At 38.7% G+C, this 25415-nt stretch overlaps 1 protein-coding gene across 2 annotated transcripts in view; it reads right to left on the reverse strand.

Moving 5' to 3' along the window:
- The window catches only part of syt1a (synaptotagmin Ia), a 172088-nt gene that overhangs the window by 16800 nt on the left and 129873 nt on the right, over nt 1–25415 (reverse strand). Inside the window, exons 5-9 of one of the 2 annotated variants that reach the window (XM_087786560.1) lie at nt 19566–19738; nt 15401–15526; nt 7166–7333; nt 5219–5386; nt 1122–1239 (exon numbers count right to left, since the gene is read on the reverse strand). In XM_087786560.1, coding sequence (XP_087642686.1) covers nt 1122–1239; nt 5219–5386; nt 7166–7333; nt 15401–15526; nt 19566–19738 — 753 coding nt within the window. The remainder of the gene's footprint in view (nt 1–1121; nt 1240–5218; nt 5387–7165; nt 7334–15400; nt 15527–19565; nt 19739–25415) is intronic. The other variant, XM_087786561.1, reaches the window with a different exon arrangement.

Genomic DNA, 25415 nt, shown 5'->3' on the forward strand with positions numbered 1-25415 from the left:
AAGTGGAACCAGGTGTTCCGTAATTGCCCTAAAAAGTGCTGAGGAAGAGTTCTGCTGGGAATTTTCAAACAAACATCAGAGGGAAAAAAAAAAAGGCGACTGGTTGTGTTTGCTCTTCAGCTTCTTGTCAGCTAATTAAATACTATCAAGGAGGCAGTTAGTCTCAGGCATGAAATGACTTGGACCCAAATGTATTATTATATAATATAACATCACACAAAAAGTTTTACCAAAAAAAGCTCAACACCTTTTAAATCAGCTTTCATTGCTCAGTTAGACGCATGATCCGGTCTCGGGCTGGTGTCATGGGTCGGGGCGCCAGCTTCAGAAGGGAGTCCTAGACTTTTCGTCCGGTTCTCCTTGGGAACCCGAAACGTTACTAGGCCAGCTCAAAACTCAAAACCACCACCACTCAAAACCTCCAGAAGGCTTTTTTATCCGAAGACCAAGCAACCTTAAGTGACTCCTCTCGACACGGAGGAGAACGAACTCAACTCTAAACCTCTCCCAGATAAGGATCTCTAAGCACAGCCACCCTCAGGAGCACAAAAGTTTTGTCCGATTTTAACCCGTGATCTTGTTCTTTCGGTCACTACCCACCTCTCGTGATTACAAGTGTAGGGATGTAGATGGACCGATATATTGTAATATTTGACTTTATTTTTACCACTGTAGATCGGTGCATCATCTGCGTAACAGCTGACGTCACCCAAATCTCATCCTTCATTCTTCCCTCACTCGTGAACTCATTTTTTTATTTGGAGTGGCAGTTTTTTAAATTCCAAATTCATCGTACCACTTAGATAATATCCTGTTTTGAGTTAAAAAAAAACAAACAAAAAAACAATGGCTGACTCAGATCTAAAGGGACAGAAAGTCTCTCAACTGAAAATCTCGCTGAGGGCTATTTTTGTTCATCCCGATCTAATTCAACAGACCCAAATAGAGTCTGAAATTGTTGGCGGCGGAGCAACTGGCTGTGAGACAAAGCCTGTAACACACAATGTTTTGTGAAAAGAAAAACACCTTTTTATAATGTTGTCTGAGGACACTTTCATCGCAGCAGGTGATTTTCCCAGATAAACAAACATCATCGCGACGGTGACCTTCCTTCCTCTCACCTGACAAGCCTCCGACGTCCATTTTCTTTAGGTTCTTGGCTTCCAGGACGACGACGGTGAGCTTGCCAGCCGTGGGGACGTATCTCAGGGAGAAGCAGATGTCACCCAGTTTCTCTTGCTGTGGGGAAGACGTCAGAGAGGTGAGAAGCATTTTCACACAGCAGCGTCACAGCAGATGCTTCGTTAGTTTCGCTTCTGAAGTGACAAACAAAGATGGTGTCGAATGATAAAAATCATTAAAAGTTTGTCATCTACCACCTTTTAATATTGGGTCGTGTAGTAGAAACGTTGCTTCAGTGATTCGTGTTGATCTGTTACACCAGGCAACAACAGGACTAAGTTAAGGTCGCAGTTCAATTCTCTAAAGCACGGGTGTCGAACTCAATAACGGGTGAAAATCTTTTAGCAGTCGAAGTCACAGGCCAAACAAAAGGTATATTTACCAAACAGGAAGTCTGATTTTGATTTGATCCTTCTGCTCTTTGACCTCTTTCACCAAAATATTTCCAGTTTTATCCATCATCTATGTCCCTTATCTTATCTTAAAAACTGACATATTTATAGGGCAACATATCAACATAAATATTCATCTCCAGACTTGTATTTGTTGTTGTGTCCTCAATTTAAATGTATTGACCTCAGCTTTATTTTCTAACATCAGTGTTTGAGTGAAAGAATTTTCAGATGTTTAAGCTGCTGTGTTAGGACTAAGTGGGAAACAAAACCATGAAACAATGCTCTTCAACTAGACTTCTAACTTAAAATTACATTTTTTTCCAACTGTTATTGTATTTCTATTTGATTAATCTCCTTTAATTTAATTAAAGCCCCACCCCCTCTCAGAAAACTCATCCCTGAAGCTGCATTTAAATAGCAGATTTGATCCTTGAATAAAGATAAGAAAAGAACTGAACACGATTCACATAAAAATGATCGGGGATGTTTCACAAAGATAGATTGTTTTCAGATTTGTTGTCTCACTAATGATGTGTCTTTGAGGCTTCATGAAACAGCTGATGAGGTATCATGATACAATGTCTTCATTTTGAAAGACCACAATCACTCTCTGTTTGAAAATGACGTCAGGTTTCATTGAATAAGTAGATTATTATTTATTATTATTTTAAAACAACCATGCAGGTCATGTAAAAGGACTTTGTGGACAGGAAGGGCAGGGGTTCCAAACCTTTTTACACCGTGGACCGGTTTAATGTGGGCATAACATTCACAGACCGACCTTTATATAAAACATTTTTTCCACTAGTTTACAGGTTATTTTTGGAGTAAAATTGACTGAAACAAGCTTCTTGACGTGTCAAGAGTCTCAGACTAATGTTACTTCAGAAAATACCTTTCATCTTTCACAACAAAACAACTATAAGACAGTATAGATGTTCAATAGAAAATAAATTATATAAAAAAAAAATTCTTTCTGTGTGACCCGGAAACAAATGATTTTTTTAATTTAAAAATAATGTATAAATCAGCAACGTTTTAATACAATTATTGTCTCCACAAGTCATCATCGCTCAGCCGTCCTGCATCATCTACAAAAGTGTTTGATATTCTGGTCCTGTCCTGTACCAGAGCAGACAGTAGACTTGAATCCAAACGTCTACAATGAAATCGACGTAAGTTATATAACCATGGATGAAAGTCGGTTGTCAAGAGGGTCACTAGTTAAAAGAAAAGCGCTTTAATGAGCACAGAAGTGAGCTGGAGGACAGGCGAGGAGACGGAGATGACGGGTGATTACACCTGTCTGGAGAAGTGGCCGGACTCCTTATTTCTAACAACTGTTAAATGTCAAGAGCTCTCTTTAAACCTGGAGTATTCATTCTTTCTTTCTTTTTTTCCGACAGGTTACGTAGGAGTCAGAGAGGACTGTGTAACTTTTGCACTGAATTATGTTGAATATTAACATTTAAAAGGAGCAGATATTCAATGAAAACAGCCAAATGTTAATCTACATAGTCGTTTTATCGTCTCCTTCTCCCTCACCTTATTCTTAAAAAGGTTTAAATATCTGAAAAACTACCTGCACATATTACAGAACAATTTTTATTTATATAATGGATTAAATTAATTTCCCATTACAAGGAAAATCAACTGTCTAGTTACGTATAAATGTATTTCAGGCATTAAAAAAGTATATATATAAAACTGAAACTGCACAGTGAACGTGGAAATTTGCTGTGTTTATGTGTCTAACTCAGTATCCATATCTGGCCCCGCCAAATCTTTTTATGTGGCCCACAAGAGCCTTAGAATAAAAGACTAGTGCGAAAACAAAAGAAAACAAACGTTAATACTGATTCACTGTCTGCTAACATCATGACATAAACAGTCGGCAGAGACAACAAATATGAGCTACATTTTGTGCGGCCCTTGACCCAGATTGTGGTGAAGATCTTCGTCCCATTTGTGATTGAGTTTGATTTCCCTGTGCTAAAATGTGAAATTGTTTTCTGTTTTTTCAGAATGGTTAAGGGAAATTAAAGTTCAAACATGAGTGTGAAAAACTAACTTAAAATCAGATCCTTAGTAAGTAAGTAAGTAAGTAATATTTATTTATATAGCGCTTTTCCAGACCAGGGTCACAAAGCGCTTAGACAATCAAAACAATACTCAAAAAAGTACATACTTTAAAGATCAAGATAATACTGATAAGACGTTTCTATTTGTTCAGGCTTTTCCTTGAATTTCTGGAACTCCTGTGTTGTTCTCAGTATTATCTTGATCTTTAAAGTATATACTTTTTTGAGTATTGTTTTGATTGTTAAAGCGCTTTGTGACCCTGGTCTGGAAAAGCGCTATATAAATAAATATTACTTACTTACTTACTTACTTACAATTCAATCAGTCTACATTTTTTATATTTAAGGCAAAACCTAAACCATGTATTCTGCAGCAGGACAACGATCCCAAACATAAAGCCAATGTCATTACGAAATATCTTCAGCGTAAAGAAGAAGAAGAAGTGATGCTATGGACCCCGCAGAGCCCTGATCTTAACATCATGGAGTCTGTCTGGGATTCAATGAAGAGAAAGAAGGCTTGAAAAAAACACCTACAGAAGATCTGAGGTTAGTTCTCAGAGATGTTTGGAACAGCATACCAGCCGAGTTCCTTCAAAAACTGTCTGCAAGTACCTAGAAGAATTGATGCTGTTTTGAAGGCAAAGGACGGTCACACCAAATATTGATTTGATTGACATTTATCTTCTGTTCATTAACTGCATTTTGTTCATTGATGAAAATAAACTATTAACACTTACATTTTTGAAATAATTCTTAGTTTACATCACTTTTTCACAACTGCCTAAAACTTAAATTAATTTATTTCCATCCAATCATTTTTTTGTTTGTATACCACAGTAACTGTTTACATAATATATCTTAATAATATTACATTTTGACCCAACAAACTCCCATTGTCCACAAAAAAATGCCTCAGTGGACTGGACAGGTTGACTAAGTGAGCCACTGATGTTAGAAAATGAAGACCAGGTGAACCCCCAAACACAACAATATATACAAGTCTGGAGACGGAATTGAACCAACAACCATCCAATCACAGGGCAAGTACTCTGCCTCATGACCTGAGCTATAAAACCCCATTTCGTAAATAAATAAAAGATAGATTCTACTACATCCAACTTGGATATTTGCAAGTAAAACACAAAAGCACAAAGACACAAACATAAATAAAGTTATTATACATTTGCAAAGACCGTTTCTTGGTCACTTTGTCCTCTGTTTGTTCAGTTGTGGCTCATTGTTTCTAAATGTGAAGCATTTAACGTGTGACTTGGATCCACTGAAGCCCTTGAAATGAAACACCACACGCCGCACTAGCGCTACAATTAACCTTTACATAAAGTCGAACATAATGCTAAAAATGAGGTCCCCCCCCCACAACATGTTCTATATGCCGTGACATTTACGCTGCAAATTGACTCTCTTGATCCGTCTCAGAGTCACAAATCTATTAATCGCAGGAGAGGTGTGGACATCCGATTTGCTGACTTTTAAAATGCACCGCTGAGGACCAGAAGATACAAGGAAATCCCGAATAAATCTGGTAGAGCCTCTCACCTCTTCCTTCTCTGCGCTCTGGATGTCTCGCCATTCTTCCGTAACGTGGCTGAAGTCCACCTTGTTCATGGGAACCTTGATGTCGCCGATGGCGTCGTGTTTGGAGAAGCGGTCGAAGTCGTACACCGTCATCACCAGCGTCTTTCCTCCGAGCTCCACGTAGGGAACCTGAGGAACAACACATTGAATATTGAAACAAAAAAAACTTGACTACCGTATTTTCCGGACTATAAGTGGCTCCGGAGTACAAGTCGCAGCAGCCATAAAATGCATAATGAAAAAGGAAAAAACATGTATAAGTCGCAGTGGAGTATAAGTCGCATTTTTGGGGGACATTTATTTGATAAGAACAGCCATGTTGTCTTGAAAGGCAATTTAAAATAAAAATAGAATAGAGGCAACAACAGGCTGAATAATTGTACGCTTACGTTACATGACACAACGGAGAACTGGTGTGTTAACATAACATATTAAGAGTTATTCAGATAACTATAGCATAAATAACATGCTAAGAAGTTTACCAAACCATCCCTATAACTCCAAATAACTAAAATCCAATGAAATCTTCATCTTCGGTGTCACTTTTAAACAACTCCGCTAACTCCGGAGGTAGAAGATGCGGCGCTTCCTCTTCTACGTCGAAATTATCAACACATGCCTAGAGCGCCCTCTTGCGGTTTAGTGTGAAAATAACATGTAAAATGATATACCGTTAGTAATGTGTTAATAATTTCACACATAAGTCGCTCCAGAGTATAAGTCGCAGCCCCGGCCAAACTATGAAAGAAACTGCGACTTATAGTCCTGAAAATACAGTCATTTCAACACCCGTCAGTCTTTTAACGATTTGTCAATTATTTCCATTGTGGCTATACAAGTTCAATGTTGAGAAGATTCATTCTTGCATTTGTTTTTCCAAAATAAAAAAAATTGAATTGAATTTTGCCATATTTAACCGCCAGACTATAAAAGCCAATGAACATAATTAGACAAGGCTCACGGCTCTGAGGTGAAAAACAATTGGGGTCTCCTGGGGTGTTTTGTGAGATAATGCTAAGGTTATCTATGATCGAACAATCAGCCCTATTTAAACGCCAGACTTCATACAGACCGGCGTTAGCTCGTTATTCAATTCAACCTGGTAATTCCTGAGACCTCCTTGTTCTTCCAATTTTACGGACCACTGTGTTACCTGGACTTTGTTATATCGTTTTATTTTCATGTACCTTTTGTTTCTCCCTCAGTGGATTGCGTGTCTTGCTGCCACTTTGTCTGGATTCCAATATTTTGTGTTTATTGCAATTCACATTGAGAAAATGGACCGTGTAAGCTTTTTATACACTGGGACAATGTTTAAAAGATCGTCCTACGAGGTTTTTTTCTCAACAAACTCTTTCTTTTGTTAAGTGTATTAACAATATTTCTTTTGTATACTTACACTCGTACACACTGATAAAGTTAACCTGTGTGGGGATCACCTCTACCTCAGCCAAGGTCTTGATATCATTGAATGATAAGAATTTCATTTGTGTTCAAGTAAGTGTTTGGTGCTCAAAAAGGAACAACATCCACTTGTGTGACTTTTTCCAAACACCTGCTTCTTCACAACTTCCCCTCAGTGCTGAGCAACAGTCACGCGTCCATTACGGGTGACGTGGCGCCGGGGTGAAGCGGTGCATCTGCTCGTGTTAATCCCAATCAAACTGAGCCTGTTGTCTGTGTGTGTGTGTGTGTGTGTGTGTGTGTGTGTGTGTGTGTGTGTGTGTGTGTGTGTGCGAGAGACACATTTTTGTCATGAGCTTGTTAATGCGCCAGCTGGTTGCCGCCTGAACACCTTTCCAGCTTTCAGCAGACGCATGCAAATCAGATTGTCAGCAGAACGGAAACGTTACCCTGGGTACAAGCTTTGAAACCACACCCCCCCCCCCCAAAAAAAAACCAATTTACCTTGAAGGTGAACTGTTCGTTGAAGGTGGGGTTCAGGGTCTTCCTGTGGACCTTTGTTTCAAACTTCTTTTTCTTGTCCGGCAGGAGGTAGACTTTGACGTAAGGGTCGGAGGTGCCGCCCATGTCCATGGCGGGCAGCTCTGCCGCCTGGATGATGCCGACTATGAGCTGAAGTACAGAGAGGTTTGAGACGTTAGTGCAGGCAGATCAAACAAAGAATCTTCGTATCCCCCCACCCAAGACTGGGGTTGTAACAACAAAAACAGATATTGTGGAACGACATGTGTTTTGGAACAGAAAACTTTACACAAATACTTTTAAAGCTGCTAACTTCTTCCCATGAATACATTTTCCTTCGCAAAATCCTTAAGGAGAGTTTCAGTTATATTTTCATCTACTCTTCCAAGGTTGGATGGTGGGTCCGAGGGATAACCCTTTACAGGTCCTCATGCTTGATAAGGATATGGAGAACAGAGCTAGGTCCGTCCCCAGGCTTCCTCCCAGTTGGCTAGAACACATTACCCACAATAAATTGGTGAACTCTACTCTAGACATCTTAAGAATGAACATTGTATGCAGAGATTAGTACTGATGTGTTGACGAGGCTTCATGAAACAGGTGATGAGGTATCATGAGACAGTCGCTTCATTCTAATAAGACCACTAGATGTCACTCTCTGCTTGATAATCTTTGGCTTCGATCCACTAATTCAATGAAACCTGACCTCGTTTTCCAACCGATCTTCTAATCTTTCCACCAAATTAAGCCAATTCTAGTGAAGTTCCATCTTCCACGTCACAGACTTTATTATAGCGATAAATCATTTCCCATTATTGCTCCCTCAAAAGTGAGTCCCTGTCGTCTGCTGACGTGTCGATCCCGTCGTTAAAGGTTATGAGGACCGACTCTGGCAGCGACTGAAGGGTCGGCAAAAGGTCAAACCGTGTCCTGCCGAGACACTTTCTCTTCACATACGGCTGATAATTGATAACCACAATGGGCCGATTGACCTGCCAGTCACCGGTCCTCCTCCCCAAGTCACTCAATCAACTTCCTATCAGGCGGCCATCAAAGCACAATTCTGGAGGCTGACCAGCAGTGATGTGTCCGACTGTGTCGAGGCTTCGAAGCGTGTGTTGAGTAATCCAGGAAGATGTTCATGAAGCGTGTATCGAGGCGTGTGTTGGTGACGTAGTGATGATGTTCGAGGCCTCCCGAACCGGACCGTCACGTGACCGGTTCGGTAATCGCTCGTGAACTTCCCGCGAAACTCAGAATAAAAGTGGCCTCGAAACGCAATGGAGCTTCCCCCACATCTCTTGGGTTGGCAGATTGTTGACTATAGCAAACTTTGGTTTACTACTAGTATCATGGAACCGGCGAGAAAAAGGTGTTTTTCCCCCGTGTGGCAGCATTTTGAGCAGATCTCTCCTAGGAAGGTATAATGATGTTGGAATATAGGCTGTGAATCACAGCCTGTGATTAATATATACTCACAGACACATACACACACCCATTATTATATATATATACACACCCATTATTATATTTTATATATACATATATATACTATATATATAGTATATATATACTATATATATAGTATATATTATATAGTATATGCTGTATATAGTATATACTGTATATATACTATATATATGTGTATATATATGTGTATATATATATAGTATATATATGTATATATAAAAGATAATAATGGGTGTATATATAGTTTCCATTGGACATGCCTTGTACTTATATCCATCTTTTTTTTTTCATTTTGAAAAGGTGAAGTGTCTGTTGTGTTCCAAGGAAATTGGATACAACAACAACACTTCATCAATGCTGAGGCATTATAAGGCCCTGCATGAGAGCTTGGAGACGACCAACGAGACAATTGAACCAACGTCAGGCAAGCTAGATGGCTTCTTTCAAAGTCATTTATTTACTCTACTACTGTTTGTTATTTTATATTCATTTTATTTGCCGTTTTATTCAGGAGAGAGGAGTGCTGTGGATGAGGCGTCGGTTCAATTGATCACTGAGGACTCGCAGCCCTTCACAGTTGTGGAGGATGAAGGGTTCAAAAAGCTTGTTAAAGCTTTGAACCCGAACTATGTTCTCCCAACTAGGCAGGTATGTATCAGTTATTATTTTATAATTTATTGTATTATCCTTATTATTTTAAAGATATTTATTATTAAAATAAAAAATAATTAAATATGTTGTGTATATGTGTAACATTAATATGTCCTAATTTAATGTATACTTACTGTATGTTTACTTTTTTTTGGTAACTGCTGTACAATACCCAGTTTTGGAAGCATAAAGTTGAATTAAAAAAAGAGAGGCAGAAAACGTATTTTATAATTTGACTGAAATTACTAAATATATAAATTACAAATATAAATTGATATATAAATAGTAAATCCTATGATTGATGGATAATTGTGGCAATAAAACATTGTACATTCTGAATTAAAAAGAGACTTTCAAACATAAAAATATCATCCTGGATGTGGAAGGTGATATTTTACACTGTACTACCCAACATGCTAATTGTTCAGAACACTTCAATAAATAAACACATCGTTTCAACATCTTCAGCGAGGGACTGACAATTAGAGCCTGGACTTAATCAAAAAGCTGTTCAACAACCTCCCTGATGGGGCAAATTGAAACTTCCGTAATGAAGTTGGAATTAGCAGATTATGTTGGATCAGGCCAGGATTAATAACCATGAGACCCTCCAGCATCGATGCAGTCTCATGATCAGGAACTCCTTCAGTTTTAACGTGCAGATATAAAAGAAAGTTTGCTCAGGAACGTTGAAGCATCCAATGTTAAAACAGATTTTGTTTTTGCAGCTAAAAGGAGAAAAAAAAGCCAAGCTGTTCATTGCTGAGTTTTTCAGGTGTGATCAAGTGATTCTGCTGCTTTGATACCGATTCCTGCACATGTTCAATTTGAATGTGCCAAATCAGATTATTCTCCAGAGCACACAGTTATATAAGCTTCTTGTATTGATGCGACACTCTTAGCTGCCTTTTATATTCATATAGCTAATAAAAATAATGTTTTATGTAGATATTATGTGACGTAATGAAGTCACACGTCTGTTAATGAACGACTGGAAATGTAGTCTTCTGGTCGAGCCAGGTGAAGGGGCGGAGTTTGTCGGTCTGAACCATCCTGTTAAAACTAATGTGAAAACCTTCCTGTCTCACTCACACCCTTCAAATGTTGAAGTCTTCCTCTCCAAGACTTTACAAAATGATCCCCCGTCTGTAATCCCGGCGAACAAGGGGTTACGGGAGCGGGAGTCCAGCCCGCTGTAATCACGCCCCGCTTTGTTTATACAACGAGTCCCTTAGAGGTGGAGACCATGGATGACCAATCACAGCCGAGTGGGCGTGGTTATGGTAAACAAGATTAAATCTCCAGAAGAACAAAAGTGTTTTTAGTGGGCGGGGCTTAATCACTTCATTCTAACGTAAATATTGCCATAAAAATAGAGTTTTGTACAAACAGACACATACTGATGATACAATAGATGTTCAACATCTATTTAAGAGACACATTAGATGCTGGTGTACGTTCGTTACAGTCAAATTATGATTGGCTGATGAAACCACGGCCATTGAGTTGAGGCCAGAGCGACGAGTACACGACGACCATTCATTCCGGAATTCTGATAAACAGGAATACAGTTAAAGAAAAAAAACAAAAAAACAATACAATTTGGCGTTTTGCACTTCTCCATTGGCTTCACTCTCATATTCCATCGCACACAAGACCAGGTTCTGGGCTTCAAATCGGTTTTATCGTCAGCTCAACTTCCAACAAACCAAGCGACCTCAAACCTTCCCTCTCTCTCTCTCTCTCTCTCTCTCTCTGTAAAATGGTCTGAAATCACAGCCAGATCTTTGATAATGGAGGCGGAAATATATTTCCATCCCTTGCACGTAATGACTGGCACATCGCGATAGGCTCTTGACCCGCTGGAAGAGTAATGAATATGGTAATGATGTTGAAAGTTGAAATGACACTCTAATTCTCTGCCCGCCGCGCCGAGAGCTCGTCGTGCTTCATTTGCGTGTTTGCCTGATGCGGCCGACGCGCCGCTGCCTAAGTGATTCGGATCTTTTTTACAAAACTCTTGGTCTCATTAGGTTGTAAACCCGTTCGCCGTCGTCGCTGAGGGGCCTCTTGAGATGTGTTGTTGCCATAGACGTGACACTGATGGTGTTTAAAGTGATGGTGAATTTCAAATGTCACCTATTTTCTACTCATGTTGAACAAAGGTTGGGATTATTTTCAGTGTAATCCTTTCTTTATTAGAGTTAAAGTCAAAAAATGTTTGTTCATTTTAATGTAGCCACTGGAGCTCAGTCGTCTTCTTCTTCATCTTCTTCCAAAAAGACATCCAAATACCTTCGTACTCTCGTCTTAACAAGAGGAATTGTTCAGGAAAAAGCAGCTTAAAGTTTAAAAGAATAACTAGTACTAATACAGACAGTAAGTACTCCGGGTAAATATGTCGAGTGCTTACAGAGCGACAAATGGACCTACATTTTTGTCCAAGACTCTAAAAACAATTAGATTTATTTTAAGATAATCCCAACCCTTTGTCGAGGTTAAGTAGAAAATGATTCAATTGTGGGTAAAATATCCTTAAAACTCAGCCTGCTTCTCACGTGTAAATTATTAAAATACATTTAATTTTTTTAGGTGACAGACCACCCCTAATATTAGTTTCCTCCACGTGTTATTGTCTGTATTTATCTGTCAAAAATACCTCAGAAACTCTTGTCAATACAAGTTTCCGAGTTTTTTTATCTGTCCGGAGTCTCTCTATAGATACGGTGAGAAGCTCAGTCATTCAGGAGAGACTCAAAATAGAACATTGAAGACATGAAGGGAAGCCAGATGAAAAACATTTTAGGGGTTGTTTTTTTTTGGCAACTCCTTTTGGGAGGTGAACGTATCCAGAGGAAAATTTGGGTTTATTTGGCGCCACAGCTGTCTATGTAAACCCCCCTTAGATAAGCAGTGGATGAAGAAGAAACATTGAAAATAGAACCGATGCCTTTTTGCTGGTGTTCCAAATGACCATCTGGATCCGCAAAAATCTTGTAGGATTGGATAAGCAAGCGAGTTCCCGAACACTACAGCCATTCGCTGCCTCGATAAACTCACTGCTCTCATTTAAAATCCTGAAAAAGTTACACTAGTAAATGAAGGACCTGGTGGTCGTCTGCGATCTCTGAAGGCTTTACTAGTTTAACTATGGGTAACAGCTCCATTTAACTACACCTGAATTAAACGATCACAAGAAGAGGGGTGTGATCACAGGATACACTTCTCAACAGAAAATATTATATTTAAGTGTGTATTTTACTCTCAAATTCACCAAATTGCCAATGAGAGCTCAGCGTCAGTACTTGCAACATAAGATCAGTAACTTATCCTCAACTAATACTTTAGAAACAATCGACTCCCACAAAATCTCTCCAGTTAGTAGTACCCAAAAAATGAGTTGATTTCAAACACACATTTTAAAATGTCAAAATCTCCCAATATATTCTGAAAGAATATCCTATATCCCAGTTTTTTCACTAATCCTATTTGTTTTAACTGCCATAGAAAAGACCAAAAAATAAGAGGTTTCTTTTTGGCTGAAGGAAAGAAGAAAGAATCAGAATTAAAACTTCCCTGCGATGGGAGCAGAGTTTGAGAAAAGTGTCAACCAATCACTCGGCAGTTCTCCTCCAGCAGCTCCATGGTGTTCGCATTGATTGCACAGTTCTCGAAATCTGAGGGTTATGAAAGAAGAAGAAAAAAAAAAAAAAATCTAAATCCCTCTCTGCAATAGAGTTGAGCGGCCGCTCTGCCCGGCGTCAGCATCGGCTTAAACTCCGGAGTCTCCGAGGTCACTGCCACAGACCGTGAAAACTGTCATCCATTCATTACGTCGTCTCGGGCGCGGTGTCGGGGTGAGTTTATTACCGGCGTAATCAAAGAAACCGGCCGACAGAACTGTCACCAGCGCCCCCCGGTATGACAGATCAACTCAGTGAAACGCAATAATGTCCTCAAAATGAAAAAGATTGCGTCCCCTAAAATGAAAACGACTGAAAAAAAAACCTTTTCCCCCGCTTCGTTATCTGCGTCGGTATAAACTTCCTCTCCCGGTGGTTAACGTAGATAAAGTCTGTTTACCTGTACTTGTCATCCCTGTGACTGAGCGCCACACCGTGATGTCACTTTTTTGTTTATGACGGGGAGTTAGCGGCGCTCAGGAGAGGACGATGCTTTGCTCACGCACCGTGTCTATTATCTGTCAAACAAACATCTGGAGCGATGCAGTTGATGGACTTCCCCCATTCCGCTCTTTAAACCAAAGTCAGTGGCGGAGATGAAACAGATGGAGATCTGCAGGGGCCGCCTTCAATCAAGTGGAAAGTGAATCAGGGACCATGTTCTAATTTTCAAAGAGGACTCGGAGGAACGGGGAAAAAGTTGTAAGATTGTCACTGAAATTTTTTTTTTGAGTTAACAATCTTTCTTTTTATTCCACCGATTCCCTTAAAGGGGTCGCGGGAGGCTAAAGAATATCCCAGCTACTTCGGACGAGAGGCAGGGGACATTGTGAACAAGAGACTTTAACAATCTTTAGTTGTATTTATTTTTCTAGTTTCTTGGACGTCTTGGAATCATCAGCTTGTTCGTATCACATACTATTACCTACAGTTGTTGGTGCAATATTATGGCACTGGAGAGATTTACGGAAAAAAAATGTTTAAAAAAGAATTATAAGACACAAATATACATTTCCAAGTCATGAATCCAAATTAAAGCAGCCATATGTAGGATTTGAAACGTTGTTTCTGGCTCCCCCCTGTGTTAGAACACTGTAACTGCAATCTCGTCAAACCTGATGCAACATAGCTTATTTTTACAACATGAGATAAAGGCTCTTGTTGGATTAATGTATTCGTTTTATCTTCCTCATAAAGTTAAAAAAGGCGATCAGTACTGTCTCATCATATCAAAACACTGTCTCTGATTGTTCAAAATCAAACCTAATATTACATAAGAAACTAAATGAAAACCAAGTGTAAAGCATTGAGATGAAGTTTAAATTAATTTATAACATCTTATCAAATTTGTAACAAAAAAAAAAACCCTAAAAAGTACAAACACAATAATAGTGGATAACAGTGACTCCTCATGGTTTTAAATATATAATTTAAAAAAAAAATTAATTAAAATGATTATAACTAAATAAAATAATGAATGAAATGAACTCCAGTTCATACTCATCCTGTAGATTATATTATTATAAATATTTCTGATTGAACTTCCTGGTCCTGCTGTTAAAACATGAGAAATTCTGCCTTTTCTCTCCATCACTTCTGAGCCCACAGTGAACGGATTAAGTGGATTTGTCTCGAGAATAGAGTCAAATGCCAGCAGAGAAAGATGAAAAAAGGATTTCTAGCTTCATGAAGTCGGTTCTTTATTGTTAAGATAAAACTGTTCAATCCGACGAACAGAACCTGGCGATGCTCCTGTTCCTCACAAAATGTTAAATCTCAGGATCAATGACCCAACATTCTTGGCTTCTATCTTAAATATAATTCTAGTAAATCTAAACCTACGGCCTACCGGCGCTAGCTAGCATTAGCTACATAATAAACATTCAGCTTCACATATGAAGCTTTCTCTGCAACTATTTGACTCGATTTTATAGGCAAAAAAATCGAGTCACTTTATTCACTGTTGGATGAGAACGAGATCAATATCTTAATTTCTACGTACGTGGACTTGCTCTTCAGGCATGAGGAAGAACGTGACATATACAGTAGTACCTTAGCTAATAATCAACCTTAGCTTTGTTTCAAAAGCATTTTTGTTTCCAAATTTCCCCTTTTATGAAGTTTTTTTGAGGTTTCGATACTAAAATATATCGCGAAATTCTTTACATACCAAGACTTTTCTTGAGGTAATTCTTCTTAAAAACGTTACTGCCATATTGGAAAGTAAAAACAAGATTTAAACATCTTCTTAATATCTTGAGGAAAACATTTTCAACGACATTTTTTAGGATTCTGCCCCAAAAACACAAGTTAAACTAAAGTATTCTTTGTTGAAATTCATGACATTATGAGCTTTTTTTGGCGATCACCATGAAAAAAAAGAAGAAAAAAAAAAAAAGGAAGAAATCCTTACCGAGTTCTCCGTGAAATTGTAATCCAGAGAATATTGCAATTTGCCCAGTTTCTGGTCCTCTTTGGGTTCGGCCTCTTTCTCCGGCTCGGTCAGCCCTGTCTCGGCATCTTCCTCATCCTTCAAGGCCTGAAGGAGACACCCACCAAGAGTCAGTGTCGTCTGTTTGCCGGTCGGCGCCGGCACCTAGCCCCGGTCCTGCCGGTGGACCTACGTCCTGAAAAAGCTGCCACTTTTTTTTGTTCATGATGGGGGTGACAATGGGTCAAAGCAGGCACTAAAAAAAAAACCACTGTAGCAGTTTTTACACCAGGACATGCTCTACGATGCACTAAAGCCCCGGGCCTGGTCCCTTCGGTTGTGCTTTTCAATCAATCTCTGGGGAGGCTCTGTCTAAAAAAAAGGGGGAGGAACGTTAAAAATGATCCAACCAGAGATGGGAGGATGATGGACGAGCGAAAGATCAGGTAGAAAAAGAGAGAGAGAGGATAGACAGAAGGGGACAGAGAGGGTCTTCCAGGGAGAAGATCACAACATGACAGTTTGCTTGATGTTATTTCAGGCAGATCAAGTCTCCGGCAAAAGATATATTCATGTCAACGGTGTCTCAGGTGGAGGGAGAAAGAAGGAGGTCTTTCGCTGAAGCTTGGGGGTTTGAGTGGCAGGTTGGCAGGGGGGACGGGGGTGGGGGGACGGGAAGGGGGGTGTTTTAGAACCGCATGCGTTTGAAGAGGCAAAGTCTGCTCAAGTTCATTCAGCATCGAAAATATCGTGTTTTCTTTCTCATGCAGAGCATTCTCCGTCACATAAACCAGTGCTCTCATGTCCCCCATTCCACCCCCCGAGCCTGGCTCTCCCTTCAGACATCATCATCCAGACCCTAAAGCCCCTGATAAACCCACCCCAACCCCCCCGCCCTCCCAACTGTCTGCTGATGGTAGCTAGAAGCATCATGCCAGCGAGGTGAGTTCACGTGTCGTCAAAGGTCCGTCCCGCTCACAAGGTGTCAACGGGCTTGTGCTTTAGCTGAAGGCTGAATGTCACTGAAGGTCAAATACTTTCAAACGCTTTCGGTACAAATTCGTTCTTTGATACTCGTTGGGGAAGCAGGTATTGAATAATAAGCCTTAATAACAGTTTCTTGACATGAATGCAATGTCAAATTTTAGTTTTTTCTGTATTTTAAATTCAACTTTTTATGTATGAATAAATAAAAGACAAAGAAGAAGAACCGAAAAGAAGAAACAATTTAATCAATATTAAGATTTGGACACTCGGGAGATAAGACTATACTTTTTTTTTAAATAAAGAAGCACGCATCAGAAAATAGTGAAAACAATAAAACAACAATAATTACAACGTAATAATTTAATGTCCAAATTAAAGAGAAGAGAGAAAAACATAAATTGGTATTTAAGGAAGATAAATTGGAGTAGTTGGAAACAAAAATCGGTTAGTTATGAGTATAATTTATCGTGGTTTATTCATGAACTTATAAGGAAAGTTAAAGTGAAATAAGATTACGATTCACTCCAGTCCAATAGGTGGCGGTAAAGCACGTTGTTTGACAACCGCCATGAGATAAGAAGAAGATTTAAACTCCAAAGGTCGGCAAATATATATTTAAAAAAGACGATTAAAGGGACGGTTTATCTAAGATTCGTCGTTTTCTACTGACCCTCATGTCGACTAAGGGTTGGAATTATTTTCAAAGTAATCTGAGTAAATGCTAACGTAGCGACTGGAGCTCAGTTCTTTGTTCAAAAAGACAAACTTAAAAACATCAAAATACCTCCAAACTGCTCGTCTGTAACGTCCATCTTGTATTGAAGCCTCGGCAAGAGTAATATATTGAAAAAAAGTTCATTTTAAACTTGTTTTGAGCAGAAGCTAAAAGGCTAACGTGCTAAGCAGACAGGAAACACTAAATATAGCGAGAGCTCCCAGTGTAGACAGTCGACTACAAGTGGTACGTTACAATAGGGATGCTATTGTAACTTAAAAAAGAGACACATTAATCTTAAAAATAATCCAAACCCTTAGTCGACATGAGGGTCAGTAGAAAATAAGTGAAATCTGAATTTTTAACATGATGGAAATCTTCAGTAAAAAGTAAAATAATTAAATGTTATTGTTGTCGTTTCAACTTTACATTCTGCTGGTTTAATATGCATTTATGTCAGAGAAAAAAATCTATTTATTTTTACACATTTAGAATAAATATATCACCGTGTCTGAATTTTAATCTGCTTCCCAACATTTGTGTGACCCTGAAAAAATGCATTATTTGAGACGTGTCAGTGAGATTCAACCTTGTCAAGGTGCACCCAGTGTTCTTTCCATACACGTGTGTGTGTGCATGTGAGTGTGTGTGTGTATATATGTGCATATGCAGGTTGTACACACATATATACGTCAGATATACATGTACTGTATGCATAGTTACATATATTGGGGTTTTTTTTCGATGAGGGAGTCAGTTGATTTTTTTCAAGAGGCTTATTCAAAACAATGTCAGAGCAGCAGGCTTAAGAAGATCCAACAGCAATTTTGGAACCTACCGCCAGTGACCATCCCGAACAGTCATCAGACACAACACAGATAAGGAGGACATAGAAGGAAGAAACACAAATTAAAACAACCACACACAGGAGTTCAAACGCCAGATGTCTGGGCAACACCGGGAGAAATGACCGCCCGCCTCGGAGGAAGAAGATCCATTGATCTCGCCGGCGAAGCTATTAAGATGCCGCCGATAGTCGAGGTAAATTTTGATTAAAAGAAGAAAAAAAAGATGAGAAACGGAAGAAAATTTGGCAACATCCAATCTTTTTTTTTTTTATTTGAAGGTATCAGAAGATCATCGGATATGACGGTAGGTCAAATCACAGCGAGAGAAACGAGGATGTTTAGTGACGGCTGCGGAGGAGAAGCAGCAAATTAAACACGATGTGTACATGATTCCACTCGGGAGACGTGGCGGGAAACGATGATCGACGCCGGTGCAATTAGTTCGCTAACTCGAGTTAAGTGTCGGCGTTTTGGAAGCTTTCCCCGAGCATCAGCGCTTAATTAAACGAACGGTTGTTCCGGGCGTCATTTCTCAGGGTGCCACAAGTTGATCTCACGGTAAACAGTTCTTGCGCTCAAGTGAGCAGGTTTTTAGACATCAGAAAATAAAATTAACGTTTAAATCGATCAAATCATTTTTTTTAAATGCCGGCGAAATTAAAAGAAAAAAAGCGAAATAAATGAGTCATACGTGCGCATGCGCTGGATTAGAGTCTCGGCCAAAAGTTTGTCAATAACTTAAAATATAGTATTGAATTGTATTGTTGAAGAAATGTTGGTTGTACAATTTTCTGGAACTCCTGTTGTGTTATCAGTTTTATCTTGACCTTTAAAGTATATACTTTATTGAGTATTGTTTTGATTGTTTAAGCGCTTTGTGACCCTGGTCTGGAAAAGCGCTGTATAAATATAAATTACTTACTTACTTACTTACTTACAATGGATACCTAAAGCACAACAAAATACTTTTATATTTATTTTGTTACGGCTGTTACTAAAAATCAATACATTTTAAACTAACAAGGTTTACAAAAAATTAAGGGTAAATTCAATAAGAATAGTGTCTGCAAAGAATTTCCCCTACAAAAAAAGAGAAAAAATAACTTCAAGGGGAAGAAGATCATTTATAAAATTATTCAAATAAATGCTGTAATTTTTGTTGTAAAAAGGATTAAATATATGAACTTGTTTATTTTACCCAAAAATCTAAACTTAAAAACCAGGCAAAAATAATAATAAATAATACATCAATCATAATATTAATAATAAAATCATCTAATTCAAGTGGAACTCATTATGGCCAGTTGCAAATGTCTCGAAAGGATATAAATAATTGAATTTTAAACTTTTGGCTGAGACTTAAAAGCAATAAATAAATAAGCAATTATCTTAAGTTTAGTAAAAACAGAGCCACGTTTGCAGCTACTTTCTGCAAACATGACTTTAAAACATTTACATTTTTAAAATCATGTAGAAAACAAGCAAGAGACGGTAAATAAGTGATAGAAATCTTAAGGATCCTTCACAGCATGCACTACAATTTAAAAATCTTGAATAAAATATGTATTTTACGTTACCAACAGGTCAACGTTTTTACCTCCGTTTTGGCCCCGTCCTTCACGTCCTTCATGTTGATGGCGTTCTTGCCCTTATCCTTGCCCTTCTTTTTGTTTTTCTTCTTGAATATCCACTTTTTGCACACGCAGAAGCAGCACGCCAACACCAGGATGATGGCCACGAAGGCGATGGACACGATGGCCCATGACGGCACTGAGAGCAGAAAGAGGGAAGATCGGCGCGTAAAGATTTAAGCAGCAGATCCTGAGACGTCTGACATGTTTTACACACACTTGATGTAGTTAAATCATCATTTAAACAATACTTGCAACATGCACCTGCTTATTGTTCCGGATTTAAAACAAGAAAAACGATTTTATCTAAAGACTGGCATCCTGTCCAGGGTGTCCCCTGCTTCTCGCCCTATGATACTGAGATGGACGCCGGTCTCCCCGAGACCCTGGTAAGGGATAAAGCGGTAGAAAGTGAATGAATGAATGAATATTGGAGAGGAACTGACAAATCTTGGCTCGGCTAAAGTGTTGGACTCATCACCACTTGGACATCAAACTGTTCTACTGGCTGAGTTTTGAAGTACAGTTTGAAGAAATTAGTAAACTAATTAAAATTTGACTCATAGTTAACGTTCCATGAAATCTCATATCGTAAATCCAAGATATTACCATAAGTATTAAAACGTCTTCTACTTAATGGGCAATTTCCTTATAATCTGTTTATTTTAAGACATTAATTAGGGAAAATTAGACTTTTTTTTGTTGCAGGAAATTAGCGTTTAAATTAAATTAAATTAAATACCTTTGCTTTAGCGAAAGCTAATTTAGCATCATCAGATCTCTCATTGAATTTCATTTCACTATCTTGGAATTTTGTTGCAGGTGGGAAAGATTTTGACCAGAGCAATGACATACAATGGTTGTGATGCAGTTTACTTTAAATTATACGTGGAATAAAACACATTCCAAACCAAAACAGTAAATAAGACATGAACTACCGCTAACATCAACTCTTTACCCTTAACTTGATCTGACATAGAGTTATAAATAAATAACTAAACTACCTTTAACCTAATATACTTTATTGAATATTGTTTTGATTCTTTAAGCGCTTTGTGACCCTGGTCTGGAAAAGCGCTATATAAATAAAAATTACTTACTTACTTACTTACTTATATAATATAGTATAATATAATATACGAATAAAAGTAGTTGTCTGTTTAAAAAAAAAAAGACGGTGAACAAGTCCTGATTGACGTGACTTACTTCAGTCACTTTACAGATATGTCCAAAAATGTAGCTCCGAAAACCTTTTTGCTGTTTGGATCTGATGGAAAACTTAAGTTATTTTCAGTAAAAGTAACTGCGATCTGGTTGCAACACATCCTCAGCAACATGTAGACCAGGAATTCAACATTTTCAACGTAAGAATTATATCTAACATGTCACTTTATAAACTGATTTACACAAGTTAGCCGTTCGGATCCATAAGTAAAGCCAATTACCAGGAGGTTTCCAGACACAAATCCCTCCAGCGACAGCCCAACATCTGCACACTTCCCATCAAGTCCCATGTGGATCCTCACGGACCCGGTGAAGACTTCCGATTAAAGTGAAGGAAGGAGCAGGTTGGCAATTTCAAAGAAGTCCAGATGGGCTTTTTGGAATAATGAGTGGAACCACCAGATGATTCCCTTCAGTGTTTGTCACACTTTCTTAGTTTTCATTAAACAAACAACTGGCGCTCGACACATCAGCTCATATTTCACAGTTTAGTTCCATAAACACGTGTCATCATTTCATTGGGCAAATTGGACAAAATAACTTGTTTATTTCAAGTTTTTCAAAACAGTCATTTGCTGCAAAGTATCTTGCGTGTGAGTCGAGAGTCTGATGAGACTATTTGGGAAAAGCCATTAGCGTCGAATGAATGAAGCGTAAACAAGTTCCCTCCGTGAGGAAACTGGCTTTATTTGGCTGGCAGCGTCGCTTGTTTATTCACACGGCAGAGCAGGATTCTTTTTTAACTTGACCCAGATCCAGTTAAGGGAAGAGGACGTGTTAAGGCAGCATCTATTATTATTTGAAAGCTGACTCCGTGGAGAGCCACGAGAAGGCAGGAACGGCTCGAAAACAGAATCAAAATCCTGTCAACGAATCATACGTTTGGACACGTGCGAATTAAGGTCGATCCAGGTTGAAAAGTGGAACAGCAGCATTTTATCCTCTATAGAACATGGGGTCAAACTAAATCACCAAAATCTTTAACCCCCTGTGTTATCTCAGGGTCAAGGTGACCCGAATCCCAAATACAAATGTGTTTGTGGTATCCCTTGTGTTACCTTTTGTTCAAGGCGAACGACCTCCATCCCCTGCATATGTATTTATGGAAGCCATCTTGACCCAGAGACAACACAAGGGATACCACAAACACATTTTTTTCAACCCTATGGTCACCTTGACCCAGAGACAACACAAGGGATACCACAAACACATTGTTTTTCAAGCCTATGGTCACTTTGACCAAGAGACAACACAAGGGATACCACTAACACATCTTTTTTTCAAGCCTACGGGTCACCTTGCCCCAGAGACAAAACAAGGGATACCAAAAACACATTTGATTCAAGCCTATGGGTCATCTTGACCAAGAGACAACCCAAGGGATACCACAAACACTTTTTTTTTCAACCTATGGTCACCTTGAGCCAGAGACAACACAAGGGATACCACTAACTCATCTTTTTTCAAGCCTACGGGTCACCTTGACCCAGAGACAACACAAGGGATACCACAGACACATTTGTTTTCTGGCCTACAGGTCACCTTGACCCAGAAACAACACAAGTTATACCATAAACACAACTTTTTTCAAGCCTACGGGTCACCTTGATACAGAGACAACACAAGGGATACCACAAACACATCTTTTTATAAGCCTACGGGTCACCTTGACCCAGAGACAACACACGGGATACCACAAACACAATTGTTTTCAAGACTACGGGTCACCTTGACCCAGAGACAACACAAGTGATACCAAACACATCTTTTTTTAGCAGGTGAAGCAGCTTCAAAAATAATAGCACATTTTAAACACATAATAAAGATAAATCATAGAGATAAAATATTGAAGATGTTACTACCAAACGTGTGAAAAGAAGAACATGTTTTTTAAACTGAGCGTTGAAGGACAAGAAACTATCATCTTCTTAATAATGAGCAGAATCTTCTCTCGGGGAGAAGAAAACATTCCTAACATGCCCTGAAGCGTGACCCGGAGTGCTCAAAAATCCACTAAACAAAAAGATAATCACATAAGCCGAGGTCAATGTCAAGTTCTTTAAAAAAGACTTTATCTGAAAAATACTCTGAAAAGAACCGTCGAAAAAACAAGAATCAGCGCCGCGGTCTATCTCCCCGAGCTGCTCTGCACAGGGAACAAGGGGAGGGGGCGTTACAAAAAAAAAAATCGATCGTCGGTTGACAAAATCAATAAGCACTCTTCTCCATGGAAACACACCGAGAGATGTTCTAAAATAACTTTTAAATCTATGTCGCCGGTTTAAGCACGAAAGTCTCTTCATGTAGAGGAAAAGGACACTTTTATTCAGCTGTACATTGGATATAGAAGAAAACAAGGACAGTTAATGGAATTGAAGGATATTGATCCTTTTATATAGTTCCTCTTGAGAACCACTACATGCAAGATCGCCACAAAGTGTTCACCGTAGACAAGCAAGCGACGATGACGCCCAGTGGACACTGTTGGTCTGAGGAAGGACAGATTCACTGATATAAAATACATAAAATATATATAAAACATGAAATTATGAATAGTTACGACTAATAAATTGAAAGTGGATGAGGTTTATACAGTAATAACAACATTAATTTACACTTTTAAATCAACATTGTTAAAGAGTTGCCATCCCTCTCACGGTAACAGTGACCTGAACAGCTCTCGCAATGCTTTGCCGCCCAGCCAACCAATCACAGCTATTGATCACGTTTGGCGTAGCAACATAAAATTATCATTTAGATACAGTATCGTGGCGACCAGTCAGCGATCAGTCGGCACTAAGTTCTGTAGTTGTATTTAAGTATAAATATAAATTGTTTGAAACATAGTGAACTATGAGAAGGAACTTTTCTACAATAAATGTTCAAAAACATAAAAATCAGCGAGACAGTGGTGAACCGCAACATGGCGAGAGACGAGAGTATAGACAAGTCAAGACTTTAATAAATTCACTGACACTGGGGTCCTTGACTTTTGCACTGGCCTTCAGATAAAAGCAGCAAAAATAAAAGTAGCATAGAGTGACAAGAAGATAAAAATGATCCCATATCGAGTTTGTGTTTTACTGTTTTTACTTAACTCTTTTTTTCCAAACTAAAACCCATTTCAGACGGTAAAAATCTAGTAAATTAACATTTTTTCCACGGACCTATCCTGAGTCTGGTGGTTTAGGAACACTTCTCTAACAGGTACTCTAATAAAAACCCTTCTGATTAATTTTATTAATTTATTAATTAATGTTGTCCTATTATAGTGAAACTATTAAAAATAGAAGTAATGAAAATAAAAATCTCATCCGTAGGAAGTACTACACTCTTAGAAAAGCATTTTAAATGTTCTAGAAAAATGACAAGGGATGTTGAGATGTCAATCAATATCACATTTCCTCAGGGGCCACATTTTATACCACGGCTGTTGTGAGGAGCCATCAAGCCAAAATAAAGTGACTAAAAGTGAATCAAGCTAAATTAAGTTATCAAGTGGAGCTAAATATGATACAATTCTGATATAAAAACCTTTTCTTTTTTTTACTTAAGTCGACAGGGAATAAATATGACAAAGAAAAAACAAAAACCCTATCATCATATTTATAAAATATTTTAAATCAACCAATCAAATACAGTCAAAGGGCTTCATGTGGCCCCTGGTCTGTTCCAACCCTTCTTCCATATTCTCCGACCCTCACACCTCTTCTTTATTTTTATTTTGGCCAATATTACTTGGTAAAAAACATGTATAATTATAAACATCATTTATTGTCATCAGTTATTACTGTCATCAGTGAACAGAGAAGCAACACTAATAGACTCAGGGACTCATTCATTCCTCGTGCTATTAGATTGTTTCATTCTATCCATCCATCTTTAAATTGAGTCTATAACTACACCTAATAAAATCAAAATTGTGACTAAATTTCCAGTCCCTTCCAGGAAACCCCACCTTCGAAGGGACAAACTCAGATGATTGAATATATACTTTGAGCGGCAAAAAAATCCAATCCAAGCTCAAGCAAAGAAGGTCCAATAATGGTGATGGCGGGAAAAAATGTGTCGGGTTCATCTTTCAATCTCGCGAGAGAGGCAATCACGTCCGGCGCGAGAGATGAAGTACTTCAATTTCCTCTCTTCCTAAATACTGATCAACACGATGGAAAATGAAAAATAATTACACAGACAAATCTCTCCGACGAGACTGGAGAGAGCGATGGAGAGACCGGGCTGCAGGCGAAACCATCCTTTCCAGCCGAGTCTTATCGTTTCCACATCGACGCCGGCGTCTGCCAGTGAAAGACTCTTTCTGTGTTCCTTAATTAAAGGAACCTGAGTCCCAGAAAGCAATAAAAGCAACTCCTAATTAACCACATTGTGTGAGCGTGTCTTTTCTCCGGAGAAAACTGAGAGAGAAAAAAAAAAGAAGAGAAAGAAAGAAAGAAAAAGGAGGATGTGCCAGTTCGGCACCTCTCGGGCGCTCGTCTCTTGGCTCCGTGACTGGACGTGGAAAATGCAGTCGTGGTGATGATGGAATCAATGTTTGATGTTCCAGAGCGTCCACATCGCCTCGGTCATATAACCAG

This window comes from Callionymus lyra, chromosome 3 (genome assembly GCF_982586985.1).
Source record: "Callionymus lyra chromosome 3, fCalLyr1.hap1.1, whole genome shotgun sequence".
Taxonomy (NCBI): domain Eukaryota; kingdom Metazoa; phylum Chordata; class Actinopteri; order Syngnathiformes; family Callionymidae; genus Callionymus; species Callionymus lyra.